At 45.6% G+C, this 21,049-nt stretch overlaps 1 protein-coding gene across 1 annotated transcript in view; it reads left to right on the top strand.

Moving 5' to 3' along the window:
* Positions 1 to 21,049, top strand: part of Dnah7 (dynein axonemal heavy chain 7) — a 195,366-nt gene that overhangs the window by 121,361 nt on the left and 52,956 nt on the right. Inside the window, exons 43-48 of the mRNA XM_041668272.1 lie at positions 1,830 to 2,160; positions 2,718 to 3,064; positions 3,422 to 3,602; positions 6,353 to 6,538; positions 10,136 to 10,299; positions 16,223 to 16,377. Of these exons, the coding sequence (XP_041524206.1) occupies positions 1,830 to 2,160; positions 2,718 to 3,064; positions 3,422 to 3,602; positions 6,353 to 6,538; positions 10,136 to 10,299; positions 16,223 to 16,377 (1,364 nt within the window). The remainder of the gene's footprint in view (positions 1 to 1,829; positions 2,161 to 2,717; positions 3,065 to 3,421; positions 3,603 to 6,352; positions 6,539 to 10,135; positions 10,300 to 16,222; positions 16,378 to 21,049) is intronic.

Genomic DNA, 21,049 nt, shown 5'->3' with positions numbered 1-21,049 from the left:
AGGGAGCTCATGTCTGGGAGAGGCTGATTCTCCCTCTCTCAGTAGCCCCCAGTTGCCTGTACTTCTCTGTGTTGGGCGGGAGCCTGTGAGATTTTCCCCTTCCGCGTTAGCAGGGGTATGGGTTCTGTTGTTGTTCGGGTCTTGGTTTATGGAGTCACGCAGAAGGCTTCCGGGCATCCAGGCTCTCTGTGTCGCCTTTTCTCTGACGTTCCCTGGGCCACAGCAGGAGCTGTGCCACCGATGGATCTGTCCGGTGCAGTCAGGCTCCCTCCTGTCCGCTGATCTTTGTGTCAGGTCCCTGCTGTGCCACCGATGGATCTGTCCGGTGCAGTCAGGCTCCCTCCTGTCCGCTGATCTTTGTGTCAGGTCCCTGCTGTGCCACCGATGGATCTGTCCGGTGCAGTCAGGCTCCCTCCTGTCCGCTGATCTTTGTGTCAGGTCCAGCTGTGGTTTTCTGAAACCGTCTCCACGTGCTGTAGGGCGAAGGCTCACTTTGATGAGGGGTGAGAGCTTCCCTGTCAAATGTTCTTGCAAATGAAAATTTGTACGTTCCCTTTTAACTTTTACTGGAATTCTTACCTTGCGTTTGTGCTTCTTGAGCAGATTAAACTCCAGGTCTCTCGATATCCAGTTAGAACCCAGAAACAAGACATCATGGCGCCTGCCAAAAAGTTGGCACTTAAAGTTGGCAGAGTCTTCTGGGATGAGTATTGTTACTGCCCCACGCTGACAGGCGCAAACCTTCCTAGGGCTTGCTCCCAGGCGCTGGTGGAGGCTACTTCACACACAGCACAGGACCGTAGGGAATCTGGCTCCTCTGCCCGACACTCTTGTCAACTGTTTTGCTTTCGCAGAAGGAATTCAACACATGATAAAAACGTGAATTTCTGAGTTTATCCTCCTTCTCAGTGACAGCCTTTCCCTTGGTTGTTTTTATTTCTCCCTTTTTGGGTTACTTTATCTCCCTCAGGCTGTTTTCCTACTCTAGCTATTTTCTTGAGAATTTTTGAAATATGTCATATTTTAAGATGAATTGTTGCAGATAAGGAGATTTTTCTCAGTGGAGAACATATATGGACACAGGTAAGTATTTTAAAGAATATTAAAATAGTAAATTCTAAAGGACTTAAATTATTCATTTATTATATCCTTTAAAAACCACTTTGCACAAAAATGTTGAGTTTTAATATCAGTCTCAATTGTCCCTTTTGTCTTAATAAAAAAAAATTACTATTTCAAGATACATTTTTAATTTCATTTTAATACATTTTTAAATTCAAATACATTTTAAACACAGGTCTCGCTGTATACCCTAGGCTAATACAGCCCTGACTGGATAGCTTTAACTTTCCGACTACTGGGAAGATATAATCTATTTTAAGTACATTTTCATCTCTGACAATATTCAAAATGATGTATGGGGGCATTGAAGTCTTTTTGAAGTAAGTGATTATTAAAAAAAACAAACAAACAAAAAACAGCCTATAGAATTGTTGAAAGTAATTCACCAAGGTGACAAGGTGACTGGCCAGTGTTACAGGGGGAGTGTCCAGTTTGTGGCAGGAGGCCCCTTTGCCTTGTTACCAGTGACCTCATTTATGCTCTGTAGCTTTTGTCATATGCCTGGAGGCACTGAAAACACCGAGAGAATTAAGATACGGTGTTTCGTCGTAATTGTGCACAACCCAGCCTTGACGGGTCCATGGTTTCTTCACAATCAGCTGACGCCTGTGAAAGACGTGTAGACCAAACTCGAGCGCACTCCGGATGTCCCCCGACACGGTAAGCAGGTCCCCGAGTCTCACCTCCTCTCGTCCCTCTGCTTCCAGTGAGGTGATGAAAATGAAGAAGCGATACGAAGTGGGCTTGGATAAACTGGACTCGGCTGCCTCGCAGGTGGCCACCATGCAGTGCGAGCTGGAGGCTCTGCACCCTCAGCTGAAGGTGGCCAGCCGGGAGGTGGACGACATGATGGTCATCATCGAGAGGGAGTCCATGGAGGTCGCTAAGACCGAGAAGATCGTGAAAGCCGACGAAATAGTCGCCAACGACCAAGCCATGGCCGCCAAAGCCATCAAGGACGAGTGTGATGCCGACCTGGCCGGGGCCCTGCCCATCCTGGAGTCGGCGCTGGCTGCCCTCGACACCCTGACCGCACAGGTGGGAGCCGTGCAGATGGCGAGGATTTGCCCCCGGGGAGCACGGTTGAGTTCCCCTCAAATTACCATCCAGTTTAAGGAAGCCTTTTAAATTGGCAAGGGGATGTCCTAGTTCTCTGAATGAGAAATGCATTTTCATGACGAAGGCACTTTTGAAGGGGAACCAAGCTGCCAGCGTCACCACCACTACACCGCCACTGCTTTGTTTTAGAAATTTATTATTGCTATTTTTAAAGATTTATTTATTTTTGTTCTTTAAGAATTGCATCACTGTATTTGATCGTGTCCACCCCTCTCTCAACCCTTCCCAGTCTCGTCCCTGATCCCCATCATGGCAGCTCTTTCCAGAGCTTTCTACCACTCTCCACTATAATTTCCCCCCAATGAACGTGTGTCAAAATCCTTGCCATGGTTCTACCATTGCCGCCATTTCTACCCAACACAGAAAACAGGTTTCTGTGTACCTTAAGGCTTAGTTTGAAAGTCTGAATTTCTTGCTCTAATGAAGACGCGAGTGCACATTTATTTCTCCGGATAATTGAAATGCTGCTTTTCCAGGATATCACCGTGGTGAAATCCATGAAGAGCCCCCCTGCAGGCGTCAAGCTAGTCATGGAGGCGATCTGCATATTGAAGGGCATCAAAGCCGATAAAATCCCCGACCCGACAGGTTCGGGGAAGAAAATTGAGGATTTCTGGGGCCCCGCTAAGCGACTTCTTGGTGACATAAGGTTCCTGCAGTCGCTTCATGAATACGACAAGGACAATATCCCTCCGGCGTATATGAATATCATAAGGAAAAGTTACATTCCCAACCCAGACTTTGTTCCAGAGAAGATTCGGAACGCTTCAACAGCTGCTGAGGGTCTGTGCAAGTGGGTCATAGCGATGGATTCCTACGACAAGTAAGTGCTGGACCAAAACCTCACTGCTGTGTTGGGTTTGCTTGTCTGGTCATGTGGACAGTAGAAAATGCCCTCTCCTCTCCTCCTGTCTCCTCTCTTCTAGTTGCCTTGACCCCTTTTCCAGTCACAGGGTCACTCAGAGGCAGCCCCTAATCTGCCGTCTTATGTCTCTTACGCCTCAAGTCATGATGATCATTTCTTATACTTTGTATCTGATTTGATTCCGTGAGAAAATGTGGAATGTAGAAATCCGTGTACGTTCTGTGTAAAGAAGGGTTTTGAGTCTTTGTAAAGAGCTTTAGAACGGTCCCTATAATGTTCAGAGGAACTTAATTTCCCAACTTTATTGTTTCGTAGAGTGGCAAAAATTGTAGCTCCCAAAAAGATAAAACTGGCTGCAGCTGAAGGGGAGCTGAAAATCGCTATGGATGGTCTCAGGAAGAAGCAGGCTGCCCTGTATGAGGTCCAGGACAAGCTGGCCAAGCTTCAGGACACGCTTGAGCTGAACAAGCAGAAGAAAGCTGACCTGGAAAACCAGGTATGTGCTGGCCGTCGCAAATGGGCGAGGACCCTCACGTAGGGGCCCAGGACTCGCCAGTCCTGTTTCATTCACGGATAGCCTAACTTCTAGTTATGGCCTGTGACCCGAACCCGGATGTCTGCACACTTTTCACAGTGACACACGGGGTTTCTCTCTGTAGCCCTGGCTGTCCTGGAACTCACTCTGTAGACCAAGCTGGCCTTGAACACAGAGATCTGCCTGCCTCTGCCTCCTGAGTGCTGGGGTTAAAGGTGCAGGCCACTTCCTTCTTCTCTAAATCTGCCCTGTATCTGTATCTGAACCCAGACAGGACATGGTGTCAGTCTTTAAGATGTAACCTGTTGCTAGGCAGATTACGTTTTCTTTAAGTAAGGTAGCGTAAGAGAGAGTGTATAGTTGCTCGGCTTGTTTGTTGTGCCTTTGATATTTTCAGGTTTTTGTAATTAAAAATGTTGGAAAAAATTAAAATGAACACATGCCTAAATTTATAGTAAATGTCTGCTTGGAGAGGAAGAAGTAGTCATGGGAAAAAGGAAGTTGCCGGAATGTTTTCTTTAGGGTTTTCTGATGGCAACGTGATTGTTTGTGTTCTGTGATCGGATTCACTGGGAAGCTGAGAGACTAGAGCTATGTTAGAGCGGGAAAGTGGAGTAAGAAGGGCTTAATTTGGGGAACATCAAAATTATGACCCATTACAAAGCTTGGCTTTTTCATGTCTATCTGTAGGAGAACCGATATTTTGTGTCTTTTAATTTTAAACAATGGTTCCTAGTATTGGGAAAATACGTAAGACAAATTCTTACTCTGAAGCCACATAAATGTCATCTAACATCCAGTTCTCCATTATAAAATTTCACAGTCTGAGTCCCAAGGTAAACTGTACTTATCTTCTTTTATGAATAATGATATTTGCCTTTCTGGGTCTGGACTACTTCATTCAATGTAATCTTTTCTAGGTCCTTCCATTTACCTGCAAATTTCATGATCTCATTTTTCTTTACATCCGAGTGGTCTCCATTGTGTATATGTACCACATTTTCATTATTAATTTGCCTATTGAAGGACATTCAGGTTGCTTCCTTTCCCCGACTATTGTCAATAGGGCAGCAATGAATACGGCCCCACACGTGGCCCAGAGAGACAAGTGCCCTGTGCTCTCTCATCTGTCTCCTAGCTCTTAGGCCTCCCAGGCAAGTGTAACTGCTACCCTTATCAAGAAGCTCCTCTTTACAGCAAGTGGAGACTCTCACAGAAACCGCCATTGGACGCAATGCAGAGAGAAACCAATTGTGGCAGCCCAGCCACAGTGGCTACTTTACCCTGTCACTCCTACATCAATGGCTCAGGAAACATGGGAGAAGAGGGAGCAGAGAGACTGTAAGAGCTAGAACACCAGGGAGTCTGCTGTGAAACCGTCTCTCCTAGGAATGGTGGCATAAACAAGGCTGGGCCAATGGCAAGACCAGTAGACCTGCTGAAGGGAAGGGTTATGAGTTCCCTCTCCTAGAGAGAGACCTGCAAGCAGAGAGGGGGAGAATTAGCCTTGCCCGGGGATGAGCCCCCTCATCGGTTGTCAAATTTAGAAGGATCAGCCTTGAAACCATGTACACGCCGATAAGAAAAAGTGGATTCAGCAAGTTATGTGTACACACACACACACACACACACACACACACGTAACAATAATTAAGAAAAGGAGGCTATCAGTCTGAGAGGAAGGGACATGGGAGGAGCTAGAGGGGTAAGGGGTTTCTCTGTCGCTTTGGCGCCTGTCCTAGAACTAGCTCTTGTAGACCAGGCTGGCCTCGAACTCATGGAGATCCACCTGCCTCTGCCTCTCGAGTGCTGGGATCAAAGGTGTGCGCCACCACCGCCCAGCTCTGTTAAAATATCTTGAACAAGTAAAACAAATGTGTTGATTTAATTTAAAAAGAAGAATGAGGTATCACTTGAAAGTTAAATTATAGTGATTCACTCCAAGAGCCCTGCTGGAACATTTGATGCAGGCTTGAGGGCTGCTCCCCAGATCCGCCGCCTTGAGAAACATCCCCCGCGTCCCCTTTCTCTCGCGCTGTTTAATTGTGTAAAATAAACTCGGGCTGATTGTTGGCTGGAGAGAGCAGGCGCTTAGCTGTTGTCTGATGCTCTCTCGGAAGCTTAACTGCGAGTGTCTGCGAGGACGGCGCCGTTCAACACCTCGAAAGACTCTGCTTTGTAAATAAGTGTGAACTGCTAAAACTCTTAGCCTCTCAAAGCGGCCTTAAACCAACTCTGTGAGCGGAGGAGAAACATTTATAAAACCTTTAAAGCACAGTGCTCATGCTGGACCCCCGGCCCTCGTGCACGCTGTGCAAATACGCTCCTAGCCTGCTTCTTCCTGAGGCCTCCCCCATTTTTGGTCAGATTGCTTTAAAGCATCTGTATTTGCAGGAGACTGTTTTTGATTAATCTCAGTCTCCCGTGTTGAAGTTCATTTCCGTAGAGTTAGCCTGTACTGTTATGTACTAAATACTCTGTAGGAATTCCCAGAACTTTTTTGAAATTATTTACTTGTTTTAAAACACGAGGTGTCATGAACTTTCCAAATCGCAGCAAGATGCATCACGCTTTTCTTTTTAAAAGTGCTTTTCGGAACTTCAGGCTAGTCTGTAATTGAGAAAAGCTATCTCTTGAGTTTGGAATGCTGCGGAATTTTCGGCTTATTTTATTTGCCCATGTTGATTAAAGCTCCCCTTTTCTTTTTTGAGGTCGATCTGTGCAGCAAAAAGCTGGAGCGAGCCGAGCAGCTGATTGGAGGCCTGGGAGGCGAGAAAACTCGCTGGAGCAACTCGGCTCTGGAGCTCGGGCAGCTGTACATCAACCTGACAGGGGACATCCTCATCTCCTCGGGGGTTGTCGCCTACCTGGGGGCCTTTACGTCCAACTACAGACAGGTGAGGGGTGCCCTTGTGCCTCTCCCTTGCTTTCCCCCCTCTTCGCTACACCAGCTTCCGGTTGGTTTACTTGTTGTTATTGCTGTTGTGGGGGAACTTGGGGCTATTTTTTTCAACTTTGTTTTACTTTAATTTTTGGGTAAGGCAAGAAAGGGCAAATTTTAAATTATTTATCCTTACCTATTTTAGATATCCTATAAATTGCTTCATAGCCAAAACATGCTATATGAAACATTGTTTTAAAATCTAAAGGCTCTAGTGGTGGAATTTTTGTTCCTAAGTGGAAAGGGACTCACGTGCATGAGCGTGCGTCAGCGTGCACACCCCTTCGAGGGGATGCGTGTCTCCCCACCTCCTCTGCATGGGCCCTAACAAGTCATTCTAAAACCGTGTCAGAGATTGAACATTATACAGACAAGACCACCTTCACCGAGGGCCTTACTGATTGTTTCCCTGGTGAACTTGAGTATCGTGTCCACAGAGCCTCACTGAGGGCTTTCTCCTAAGCAGAACTGATTCTTCCTGCCTCTATTACCGTGCCTTTGTTATTGAACTTTTAGAACACGCTATTTTAAAATCCTTACGTGGAACTTCTAGGAATAGCCTTTTCGCGAGAGGGCTCTGTATTTCCTTTCTGAGGTCACAGAGGCACTGTGACCCTCAGCTCCTCAGCTCGGCCAGTCTGTCTGTGCCTTGTTCGGATGGGCTCCCAGGGTGCTGCGTTGCTGGCTTCTATGCAGCTCAGCTGGCTGATGTTTAACTTAACTATCCGGATAGTGATGGATTAGTTTACTTGCCGGTTTTAGTCATGGAAGTTTATAAAGCTTGGGACATTTCCCCAGAGCTATCAAGATACTCAGCGAGAGGGTGGCAACAAGCACCGTGGCCACTTGACTCTACTGTATGGAAAGATTAGCAGGCACTCACACCCATCTCTGTCAGTTCAAAGCGTACTCCTGAGTGTCTTCCCTGACCCCCACTGAACACTTATCTGCGGCTTGGGCAGCTAGAAATGCCACACCACGACTGGCGCTCAGTCATTTTGCATGTTACCATAAGAGCCTGAAATACATCTTTAAAAAAATACCAGGAAATCCTCCAAAGAGGATGGAAACATGGGGCAGGTGGGCACACAGAGAACCTCGTATAAGGTAGTGTTGACAACATCTTAAAAAATAACAGTGGTGATATAATATGAAAAGATGAGAGGCCGGGGTGTCTTCCTGGTCACCAGGTGTCTCCCTACAAAGGGCAGAAACGGTCACTGCCACTGGAAAAGCTCTAAGGGCGGGCGAAACGGTATTTCCCGGCTGTAGTCTCCGTTGGTTTCAGCCCCGGGTAAAGCCTGCGCTTCTGCACGTATTGTCCGCTGAGCCCCGAGCTCAGTGATTTCCCTTTCTAGACTCCAGCACACCTGGAGGGCAGGGGCCCACTGTTAGAGGTCCTCAAATTACCCAAGTTTCCCAGGGAAACCTCTTGTGAGATACACAGGATTATCTAGATACCTAATCCCCAGGAAGTACACGAAATCTAGCTAATCCTATTACCAACCCTTGCTCCAACTTGCTGCGGCCCTTCCCCTAAAAACACCTGTCATGCACACATGGCTGTAGAACTCTGCTTTTCATTCATGCATTTGGGTTGTATTCTAACTTCCAAAGAAACCGTGTTCACATCCTATAAGCATGAGACAGAGCCTGGCTTTAATGAAGTCATAAAAGATGCCATCCTTGGTAGATGAATAACTGAAATTGTGTACTACTGCTGGGATGCAATGGGGGAAAACAATGTCTTCTGTAATTTTATTACTAACGGAGATCTGGGACATTCTACATAACACTAACAACATAAGGTCATGAACCCCTGACCCTACTACCGTGACCTTTATGCGCAAAACTAGAGCATTGACACAGCCCACTAAGTAAGAACCTGAGGGGGAGGACTGTGACAGCCACGCCCTTCCCAGCACCACTTGCGTACACACAGGGCATCCCCATTTGCCCCATGGGTGCCAGCATCTCGCACATTCCCTTGTCCACTTTGCTTATGGACATCCTCCTGTTGTCTGCTCCTATTCTCCTCTCAGTCGGGTCTCTTACTATTTCTGAAGCCTTTGGTCTGTAACCCGTATTGATCACTCTTTTGGTTCCAGGGCAGCATAACAGACCATGCCTCTAAACAGGGCAAGATTCACAGTGAGGCCTGACCCTTTGTAGATCCCAATAGCCTTTAGTTGGTCCTTCCTACACAGCATGTGGGAGCCAGAAATAGATGTTTTCTGTGTCCTCTACCCGTTCCACAGGTTTAGGTTCATATTATAATAATATAGTGTTTTCTGTATATTTATAATCTAAACAAAATATGCACACTACATGGAGAACATGATGGTTATTTTTAACTGTCATCTTGACACAATCTACAGTCACATAGAGAGTCTCCATCGGGTTGCCTCCATCAGGTTGGTCCGTGAGCATGCCCGTGAGGGATTTTCTTAATTGGGTTAGTTGAAGTGAGTGGATCCACTCTGTACGTGGGCAGCACCATTTATGCGGTAGGCTCTGGAGAACGTGAGCTGAGCAGGAGAGGCATGCAGACAGTCAACCTCACTCAACTCTCAGCTGTGGTTATGATAGCTACTCTAAGTTCCTGCCACCTCGAATTTAATTGAGAACAAAATTACCCATTTTCCCCCGTGCTGATCTTTCTTGTTATTTTATCTTAACAGCAGAAATGAAGCTAAACCAGAGAATGTCGGCTACTTTGTAAATCTAAACTTTAGAATAGTGCACAGTAAATGTTCTTTCCAATACAAAACACCAACTTTGTCACAGGGTCCATCTAGGCTTTGGGTCACCACTGATTACAGTTAATTTTCATTTGAATACTTTTTTGTTTTGTTTTTCAAGACAGGGATTCTCTGTAGCTTTGGAGCCTGTCCTGGAGCTAGCTCTTGTAGACCAGGCTGGCCTCGAACTCACAGAGATCCGCCTGCCTCTGCCTCCCAAGTGCTGGGATTAAAGGCGTGGGCCACAACCACCCAGCCCTTGAGTACTTTCTTAATTATAATTTTGAGAAAGGTTTGATACCTATCTTAGTTAGGGTTTCTATTGCTGTGAAGAGACGCCATGATCATGGCAACTCTTATCAAGGAAAACATTTAATTGGGGCTGGTTCACAACTCATAGGTCTGGTCTGTTATCATCATGGTGGGAAGCATGGAGGCAGACAATACTGGAGAAGGAGTTGAGAGTTCTACATCTTGATCCACAGGCAACAGGAAGTGAACTGTGTCCCACACTGGGTGTCATTTGAGCATATGAGACCTCAGAGCCCACCCCCACAGTGGCACACTTCCTTCAACAACGGCAAACCTACTCCCAAAAGGCCACACATCCCTATAGGCCAAGCATTCAAACACATGAGTCTATGGGAGCCACACCTATTCAAATCATCACAATACCCAAGTCATTTCTGGGCATCAGAAACAACAGTAGTTGGTTTTCTCCGTAAATAAAGAGTTATTGAGGAGTTTAAATATGATTCCTTTGGCAACTGTCCACCAACTCAAGTCTATCTTTTTCTGTGAATACTTCAAAGAACCAAACCAAGGAGTGGTCAGCATCGTGCAAAGAAAGAGACATCCCCTGCTCAGATGACTATTCTCTTATGGGCACTCTGGGAGAAGCTGTGACAATTCGAGCTTGGAATATTGCTGGATTGCCCTCGGACTCGTTTTCCATCGATAATGGGATCATTATAATGTAAGAAAACAACCTTTTCTCACCAATGGTCTTTACTATCTAATTAGCAGATATATTTATTTGCAAACCTTTTTAGCAATTTTATCTAGCAAGTGTTCACAGTATTGATATGTTTGCTAATTAACTGTATGAAATATGAACAATCTTTCTGTTAATATTATAATAAAAGAGCAGAGTTTTTGTTCCCATAAAACAACAAGTCCTCTTATAAAAAGTTGATAGATACACAGTGGTGGGTATTTGATGCTAATCGTCTTTATTGTTCCAACATCTGCCCTCGTCCCCGTTGTGGGGAAGGTTTGACTCACGGCTCATTCCGTGGGCTGATCAGCGCTTTCAGATAGTAAGCGCCCTTCACAGAATCTCCTGGTGATTAAAAAGACATGGAGATGGGGTCAGGGGACGCTAGGTGTCCAGGCACACCCTCTTCTCCAGGTCACACGAGTCAACCTGTCCCAGTGTGAGAACAGATATCGCTTTTATTTCCAAGTTGACAGACTTGTCTTCTGACCTGGCCAAGCGTTTGGAGTGTAGGAGTGTGAGGAGCAGCACCGGGGGTTCTTAGCATCAGTAGGAGGCAGCTCGGCTCTGCCATCAGTAGGAAGCATTCAGGACCCTTTGATTCCATTTATTTGTTTACTGCAGAAACAACCAAACAAACAGAAATGAGAGTAGTTCAAGGAAATATAGTGGGAGCCTTGCTATAAAATCTCAGAACGGATAACGGATAGGGGCCCTCCATTTTCTGCTGGGTGCTGCTTATAAAAACGATCACCTGAAGTAAAGCTCGACTGTCCCATCATTCCCTGCTCATTGGGTTATCCCAACATGGATGCCTAGTGGCTATTGTTCCTGCCCAGAAAACACACCTCTCTTCCAGCACATGCGTTTCTAGTTGATTGCCTCCAGAATCAATCATGCTTTTGTTATTTATAAAAGTCTTTATTACCTTTAATTTTTAATCCATGGCCGTTTGTTCTGCCTACCAAAAGATGCCTGTATCTATTATATCCATTAGAGGCCGAATCATGTCCCATTCCTAACCTGTCATCCCACTTGGGTCTTGTCATATTTCAATTCATGTTTCATACTCAACTGTTGGTTAATATTTCTTACTTTTAAGATTTTCCAATGTCAATGATCGCTTTTCCAGGTTGCTCACACCTGTGTAATCTCTCTCTCCTCACCCCTCACTACCTCCCTCTCTCTCCTGGGCAGCAGAGGTTTATCAGTGCCCCATGCCCCCTACATTGTTATTATTCACTTATAGAAAAATCGAAGTGTTTGTAAATCTTACGGTAACACCTTCACTGGGAAGGAGACAGTATTTTTCACTATCTATTCCTTTGTCAGTGTGTTTGGCCATCGTCCACCGAGAGCTTTCGGGACAGATGTTGAAGGCATCATCTTAAAACATTGGACACACATCTTGGTTACTTGCATAATGCCGCCTTCTGTTTCCCAAAGATGCTTGCTTGGTGGTGGTGATCCCTAATGCTGGGCACTTACTGATAACCCAATCCCATGCTGAGTGCTTAATACAGATTACTTTAGCTGAGTACCGCATTGATCCTTTAGGAAAACTCGGGGAACCTATAAAATCTGGACAAGTTAGAATATAATTAACTTTGGAGGCTATTAACACTTAAAAGTCCTTGACTTTCAAAAGTCAATGATGGGGTGACTATAATTGGATTGTATCTGGACATTTCTTGAATAAAAGTGAGTATTATTTAACTGCTTGGTAAGTATACCAAACCCATAGGTACCCTAATTGTTTTGAGAAGCAGACTTTGGTTTTTCTGTAGGAGAGAGGCATATTTATTTCAGTAGCTATAATCACTCTTTCTCATTCATATTTACGTGTGTGTGTGTGTGTGTGTGTGTGTGTGTGTGTGCATGTGTGTGGAGATGAAAACAGCAGAACTCCCTGAAATGTACCACTGTTAGCTGACCTTGTGACAAGGTCCTAAAGGGGAAGATGACCAGGTGATGAGAAGGTACAGAGGAGAGAAAAGTTTGGGATCGGGCGAGCTTGCACAAGCTGCCCATTCAAGCACATTTGTGAGGAAACACAGCATCTTATTGGGGCAATGTCAGCAAGAAGCATCATACAGCCATGTGAAGTCAGCAGCGAGCTGATCGAGCAGGTTGCCCGAAGGCAACACCAGGTACCCAAGTGCAGCAGAGTCCTGGCACACAGTGACCCCTGGGGGTTGGGAAGAGCTGGGATTCCCCCAAGGCCCTGGCCCCAGGCCATTACTGGCTCTGCCAAGTTAAGTTCCTTTTAGACAAGGAACTAAGGAAGTTCCTACCTGAGGCCTCAAGGAAGGCCCTAGACCAGCCTAGCCCTCAGCTGTTCAAATCCTGGTCCTTCTGGGCCTGCTGCTGTGGAGGTGAATTATCATGAAAAGAAATCTGCAGCTTTCAAAAACCCTGAAGAGCATTAAATAAGAATTCTCTTTCCACAACCACTCTTTCCACAAACTGTCCACGTTGGAGCAGTAACTGCTAGCAGATGCCGGTTCCATTTGCAAACAATGGATTTTAAAGATTTATAAATTCAAAAATGTTTGAGGGCTGAATGGGCTAGCTCAGCAGGTACCAGCTAGCTGTTGACGTTGACAACCAAGGACCCGCAAGGCTGAATGAGAAAACAGACTCCTACAGGCTGTCCTTTGACCTCCATCAACACATACACATGTACAAATGAATAAATAAACATCTCCTTATTTTCCCCCATCAGTTTCAGCTCTGTGTCTTGGTTGAAAGCATACTGTCCCTGTGCCTGTGGCTCTGCTGCTGGATTCTCTAGGCTGGCTGTGATCCAGAGAACTGGATCATCTTGATTCTGGAAACTTTGGGTAGTCTTGAGTCAGGTGATGTCTTACATTTTTTTTTTTTGTTGTTCTCTTTTAAGCAATCATTTTGACTGGTTGTTAACTCAATATAAATTTTAGAGTAAAACGTAAATATCTAAAAAATATCCTCTTGAAATTGTCACTGATAACACTGACAGGCTGAGTAGTCTTCTAACTGATGAATGTACTAATCTCTCCACCTGCTTTAGGTCTTCAAGTATTTTGCTGTTTTTTAATGGATGCATAGTATTTAATTTTTGTTTGCTCTTGTAAATGGTATTGATTTTTTGTTTGGCTGTTACCTGCTCCTATTAGAGAAAAGATTATTTGCATACTGATTTTGTACCCTGCAACTTTAAGAACGCATCTGGTCTCTTATGTTGGCCTATTGGGGTATTGTCTATTGGCAATCATGCTGTCTGCACATAGTGACACTTTAATTCCTTTCTAATCTGTGTGCCCTTCGCCTTTTCCCCCTTGGCTTATTGCACTGTCAATGGCTTCCACCGTGCTGCTGCAAAGGGCTGATTAAATCGAACGCTGTTGGCCACGCAGGCTAAGGGGATGCAGGCACCCTGAGCATGTCCAGGCCAATCCAGCTGCAGGCGGCCTTACTGCTGCTGCTGTATGGATTTCACTGGATGAAAGACAATCTCTTCTAGTCTGTGTACTGTCTAGTTTTGTGTTGACTTGACACAAGCCAGAGTCATCAGAGAGGAAGGAACCTCAACTGAGAAACGCCCTCCACGAGATCTGGTTGTGAGCATTTTCTTGACTAGCTAAACCCCATCAGTCTGCTTTATCCAATGGGGCACCCGTTGCACACACAGACCCCTCGCTGATGGTAATGATGATTAGGTTTCAGTATTTATACACAATTCTGGACACGCCGGCACGTCATCATTATCTCTTCATTTCTAAAATTCCGGGTTTTCCTCTATCACTTCCTGTCAAGGGAAAGTCCTTTAGCGTTTGCCTAGAACACGGCTGCTGAGGAGCAAAAGTGAGCTCTGTATTTTGCCTTTAGTCCTCAAAGATGGCTTTGCCGCATGGGGACTGCTGAGTTGGAAATCGAGTTCTGTTGGGTTGTTTGGTGCTGGTGGCAGGGACAGAACCTGGCGCCTGGGGTTCTCTAAGCGCCCGCCACTTATCTCCTGCCTTAGACCTTCTGTGGTTATTCCATCACTTTTATTTGGGGGGCAGGGTCTCCCTGAGTTAGCCAGGCTAGTCTCGATCTTACTCAGTGGTCCAGGTAGACCCTGACCTTGTCATCCCGACTTTGCCTCCTGAGTAGTTGTGATTATGGGGCTGTGTCACCAGGTCTGGCGGCCAAGTTCTTTCCTCTTGGCACATTACAGGTAGCCCACTGTGTTGCGGTTTCTTTAAAAAAAACAACAACAACAACAAAAAAAAACACTTTAGCCATCGTAATCATTGGCATACATAATATTCTTCGAAATCTTTTCCTAGTTCAGTTTGTCCTGTCCGTTGTTCAGCTTTGCCCGTTTTGTGCTCAGCGGTCTGGAGATGCCCGGAGAGGTCCCCCCTCTCCTTTTACTATTGAACCCACAGTAGAATTTTTGTTTCAGACATCGCCTTTCAATTCTAAAATTTCTCTTTCATTCATTTTATCTTTGTCACTTCAATGATGAAATGTCTCTTCTCCATTTGCTATACTATACTCTCCCGCCTCCCAAAGGATAATTCTATTACCAGCTCTGAAGTTGTTTTTATTTCCGCTTGTTTCAGGGCCTTTCGTTTGCTTGAGAAGCAAGCACATCCTGGTTCTTGGCATAATTGGTTACTTTTTCTAGAACTTTTGAATGTGAGCTCCTGTGTCCTGGTGACATCCTCTGGGCACGACTGAGTTTGGTTTTAATAATCAGAGAGTCAGTTAATAACTGTCTTCTAGTTCTGATGCTTCCCCACGTCTACCCAGACAGGAAAGACTTTGACATGCTGTGTGGGGCTTCCTCGGGACACACTATCCAGAGGCTGGTCTGGGCTTACATTTATGTCCTAGTTCTAAGCCTTTATTAGAACAAGTAAGCAGCAAACAGAACACAGCATCCCCACCTGCCACTTCCCAGCCCCTTCCTGCCCCTCCCCGCCCTCCTGCCCCTCCCCGCCCCTCCACCTGGCTCTACTCCCACCCTGCTCCACCCCTCCCCACCTTGCTCGCCCCCCGCCCCATCCCCCCACTCCACCTTGCCCCCCCCCCCACCAGCAGGGATGAGCTCTCCCATGGTGTGAACTCGACCTTCAGAAAAACTCATTTCTGTGCACAGGAAGCCCAGTCACAAGGCAGGTGTACAATGATGTCATTAAATAGGCAAGTGTTTGAAACAAGGATGGGCCTGTGGTTGTAGTAACACTGCGGTGCTCGTAACTGTCATGCAACTTGATGGTGGAAAGCTATGCTGTTCTTTTTTTTCTTTTTTCTTCTTAGATTATTACATCTTTTGTTTGTTTTTTGAGACGGGGTTTCTCTGTGTATCTCTGGTTGTCCTGGAACTCACTCTGTAGGCCAGGCTGGCCTCGAACTCACAGAGATCCACCTGCCTCTGCCTCCCTGAGTGCTGGGATTAAAGGTGTGCACCACCATCACCCAGCAAGATCATTATTTCTTTACTGAAGAGAGATAGAGAAACTAACTGTAAATGGATCAAATTCTTTTTCTTTCTCTTATCCAGATGTCAGCACATAGGAACACACAGATGCTAAGGAGGCCACAGGATTAATTTAACATCAGCGCCTAGTGGAGAAGTGGAGTTTCGCTGTAGCATATTGTGCAAGAGCAGCAAATACTATGATTTTAACTTATTTGAGTTATGAATCATAAGCATATGATTTAAGGTTTAGAGACTTCAGTATCTCCAAAGGAGTGAAAGGATTTGTGTGTTAGCTTTGTGAAACAGCCTCTGTAGTTTTTCTGGCAGTGCGCCTACTTCAAGGAAAGAAAGGAAGATATTACTAACAAGGATAAGCTTGCGGTCATGTGGAACTGGCTGTGCAGAAACTTGTTATGGCCTGAACCAGATTCTCTCTCCCCGCTCCTCCAGGAATGCGAGAAGGTGGCCTCTGATGATAGACCCTCAAGGCCAGGCCAATAAGTGGATCAAGAACATGGAGAAGAGCAACAGCCTTCAGCTGATTAAGCTCAACGACCCCGACTATGTCAGGACCCTGGAGAACTGCATCCAGTTCGGCACGCCCGGTACGTGGCTGAGTCGCAAGCGCAGGCGTGGAAATGCCTGGGCGGGGCACGGTCAGCACGCAAACGTCTGTCAGGCTTGCTGTTAAATGACTTTGCCGGCCTCGTCATTTATATTGATAATCAAAGAAAATGTGAGGACCACCCCCAGACAGTTAACCCCTGGAAGGCAAGACGGTTTCCTTTGTTACGAAGTACTTTAGTGGTGCGCCTCTAATTTAGATGTTTCCATTGTTGTCTGCCATTTGCTTTTCTTCAGCTTTCATTATTAATATTTGGCAGCTTTAAAAGCCCATTTAATATTAATAATTCCAATCCTATTTTAATGCAACAGTAGCTCCACTTTCTGTTCCTTCTTGAATTATGCTACAAAAGTGGCGGGGAAAGCAACCGGGTTTTGCACGCCTTGCTAGTATCTGATATTCACGATGGAGAGATTAGAGGGATGGTGGGAATTGCTTTTAATCAAGGGCTTGTGCAGGCGTCATACTTGGCAACACGAAGCCCAGGATGCTTGTGATCTGAGCTAACTAGGGTCCTGCTTCAAATCCGTGTAACCTACCAAATTTAGCCAAATAAGGACAACCACTTCTGAAGCTATAGCATATGCAACTCGAGGAGAAGTTAGCTTATCCAGTCCCTCTTGCAGTGAGAGCTGTATAGCTGTAAGAGTCAACATAAGCATGCTAGCCATCCGATAACACCCATGTTTCCATGTTAACAAACCGCTTGCTTTCAAACTTTAATTTTGATTTTAGGATTTTAGTATAAGCATGGAAGAAAGAAATCTAAATCTATTTATAAGGCTTTGTATCTATGGAACGGAGCACAGACACGCTCACCCACACGGTCTTTCATTCAGTTGCTATCCTTGCATTTTCAAATATTTTAAATTGACACCTAAAATTGTACACATTCATGATGTGCCATGTAATGTTTATATACACACATTCTGTCAAATCATGGAAAACATACTTAGACCCTCAAACATTTATCATTTCCATATGGGAAAAAAATTCAAATTCCTTTCTCACTCTTCAGAAAAGTGTGCAGTACTTTATCTATAGTTACCCTACTATGAAACAGAGTAACTTGTATCTGTGGTGTCGTATGTGACGTAGGAGCTGCGCAAAAAGAGCCCATAATCTCTACTCTCAAATAAATTGCTTGCGTGATGTCAGAACCATCCACATATTGCTGTAATAAAAACAGAAGGCGAGCATCTCTCCTGTAAGGACCAGTGACCATGGTGGGTAGGGCCCTTGGTTCTGGATTCAGAGCGTCTGCCTCCGCCATTCAGTGTTTGGATCATTACCTCAGTTTCTCCACCTGCACACCAGCTATGTAGTGTGACTTACTATGTATTGTAGAGTTAGTCTCTGGTGACGGCGACCACTCGGTCCCTAGGCTCTCATTGGTGGTGTAGCTCATGTCAGTGTGCTGAGCGTCACACCTGGGGCTTTGAAAGACTCGGCCCACGGTGTGCTGTGCTGTGCTGTGCTGGCTTTGAGCATGTGACCAGTGACTTATTTGTAACGTCTTAAAAGGTAACGAGGGCGGTGGTGGCGCACGCCTTTAATCCCAGCACTCGGGAGGCAGAGGCAGGCGGATCTCTGTGAGTTCGAGACCAGCCTGGTCTACAAGAGCTAGTTCCAGGACAGGCTCCAAAACCACAGAGAAACCCTGTCTCGAAAAACCAAAAAAAAAAAAAAAAAAAAAAAGGTAACGAGGAAGCCACAGGTGATGCCTCTATGCATTCAGGAAGATCAGGGAGGATTTCTAGAAGGGATCATCACCTTAAATTCTCTAAGCAACGTAAATGACCTAACATGGATGTTGAAATGTTTGGTATGATAAGGACAAGTGATGGGGTTTCCACTGTCTGGTTGGCGTTCTTGATACTTCTCTGGTCTGAGACGTCTATTCCTATGTTTAATTCCGTTAGCTATAGAGCAGAACAGGTAATGGAGGTGAACTCTCCTGGTTTAAAATTCTGCACCCCAATCATGGGAGAGAAAGCTACTTTGGGTGTCTTGAGCAACATCCGTGAGCTGCAATAGGAGAGAACAGAGACCCTAAGGTCGTGGTGTGTGGGGGCGGGGACTAAACAGATTGCACAAACACTTAGAGATGTTTATTGTACACAGGGCACTGGGGTTTAGATGTGTTTGTTATTCCTAATTTCAGCCACAAAAACCCACTTCAGTTTCTTAAGAAGTCAGATAAGCGTTAGAGAAAGCTCAGTGGTTTAGCCAGAAGTACATGCCCACAAAGAACTCCCAGCTTTTCTGCCTCTGGCTAATTTTAAACACACACACACACACACACACACACACACACACACACACACACTTTCTACTATTAAACATCAGAAAGAAGTGAAAAGTTTCTGTTCTCCTAGAAAGGTGGTAAGCGCTGTCTATTTATACTTAACCATCAAGTCAAAGTTTGAAAACCCAAGTGGCTAAAGCTCTTTCCATTGAGCAGTTATCTATAGATACTGGCCTATTCAGGGACGGTGCCTTCAGATCCCTTGTTCTTCACAGGCAGCCTGGGTGGAGAGGCAAAGGGCTTTGCCAACCTCATCCACCTACCACACTTCAACAAGAGCCACGTGCCTCTCTTCTTCTTCTTTTTATAACTGAGTTTTTTTTTTAATCTTCTTTGGAGGAAAATAAAAAAGATTCTGCTATTTAAAAAGTTTTACAGCCAGTGCTCTTGGAAGTCAAAGTGCAACTGCACCTATATATACTGTCTCAACCAGTAAACTATATATAGTGTGTTAACCATATAAACATTGCTAATAAAGTATACATAGTATTTTAACCATTGCCGAGAAAGAACTCCATTGGCATAGACAATCTGTTGAAACTGCATCATACCTGGGCCTCCCTGATTTTCCTGTCTCGACTGCCAGCATTTCCTTGCCATTTCCCTTGGGGTCAAGGCTTCCAAATGACTTTGTAGTTTTTTGCTTATTTATTCGTCCCACTGATAGACATTTATTTTGTAATAGCCATGGACGAAGCATTGTGGCGGGTGGGGAGCATTGTTAATCGGAATGGACGAGCCAGACCTGGTCTCTGCTTGCATGCAGAGGCAGACAGAGGTGCTGGTGGAGAGAGAAGTGGAAGGATGAACACATGGGACAGGAAGTCCTTCCGATAATGTGGCACCATTTTCCTGTCTCCTGAGTCCTCTTCTCTTCATCTAATAGATCTTTCAAAGTTTATCTTTCCAGGGGCTCTGTAAATACATTGCCGGCTGGGAAGTCTTCCCTGAGGCTACTGCGTTAGAAGCGTGGCCCTCGGGCTGTGGAGCTGTTGAGAACATAACCTATCAAAGATTAATCCATGGAAGAGTTCATAGATTAGTGAGCCACTTAGAGAAGGGGGACAGCGGTGGGAAGTAGGTGGCGTGTCTTTGAAGAATGCATTTTTGTTTTGACCCCTTGTTGACCCTCTCGCTCTACTGTCTGATTGCCATGAAGCAAGCAACTTTCCAATGCCAAATGCCCCTGCCATATGCCCCTGCCATGGTGTTTACCTTGCCACAGACCCACAGGAAAATGTGGACATGGCATTGGTCACCCTCAAGGAATACTCTCAAATGATGTTCCTTTCTTCCTGATGGGTCAAATATGGATAGGTATTGAAATACACTGGCCGAAGAGATCGAAGCTGCAGGTGGGGAAGAGAAAACTGCCAGAGTCTAAAGTGAACGAGGATTCCTCGTGACTCAGGCACGCTGTCCCTCCGTCAGTCCGTCCAGGGACTGCTTGAGGCTCCCTTTACATGAGTATGGGTCCTCTGTTGTTGACATTGTTATTATGAGGGCTTCTGGCCAAGCAGAACCTAATCGTAGATAACATTTGCTATTTACAGTCAACGAAGCTGCAGAAACACCTGCCCTGAGTGTCAGGTTTAATTGGACTTTGTACCTCTCAGTAAAAACAGCTGCGGTGCCAAGGATGGGCGTAACTGACTTTTCTAAGCCGCCTCTCCTTGTCTACATCGCTAAGTTGTGATGCTGACAGTCCCTGCTTCTCAAGCTGTGGGGAGCTACAGGGACAGCCTGCTGTCCAGCCCCTGTTCCTACTGTAACACTGTACCCAGGTCTGTCAGCCACCCAGAAAGGGCCCCCTGCAGCCCTGAAGTCTCACTGCCTTCCAGGAAAGTAGTTTGCAGTGTGTCTTAAAGTGGCCCCAAAAGATCGGCTGTGAACTGGGCTTCTAGAACCACCAGCAGGAGCAGAATCAGGAACAGGGTTTTAGTCAAAGCAGCATTCACTGCGTCAGTGATGGTGGGAAAGTCCAACCTTGACCATGGAAAATTGGCACCGTCATCCATCATGATATATTCATGTTATTTCACAATAAAAATAAATAATGTGAGCAGAAAGAGAAAATAAGGCCATAGAAGTTACCTGCTGCACCTCTGCTGGCCAAGATCCAAGCCGTGGAGGGGACTGGTGGGGAGGTAATTTCAGAAATTCCCTCAGCCAGGCCCATCCAGGAAGGAAGAATATGCCTGCAAGCTCAGTGCAAGTGTCTGTCAGTCTGTCCGTCCCGAGGCTTCTCTTTCCAGCCCGGATTACCCCCGTCCCTTCAAGGGACACTGACAAGGCTCCTGGATTCGAGACGGACTGCCCCAGCAGCTTAAGTGGCATCATATCA

This window comes from Microtus oregoni, unplaced genomic scaffold (assembly GCF_018167655.1).
Source record: "Microtus oregoni isolate MIOR12 unplaced genomic scaffold, Mior012 000018F_ref0000195, whole genome shotgun sequence".
NCBI classification, from domain to species: domain Eukaryota; kingdom Metazoa; phylum Chordata; class Mammalia; order Rodentia; family Cricetidae; genus Microtus; species Microtus oregoni.
This window is presented reverse-complemented; position numbering and strand designations above follow the sequence as displayed.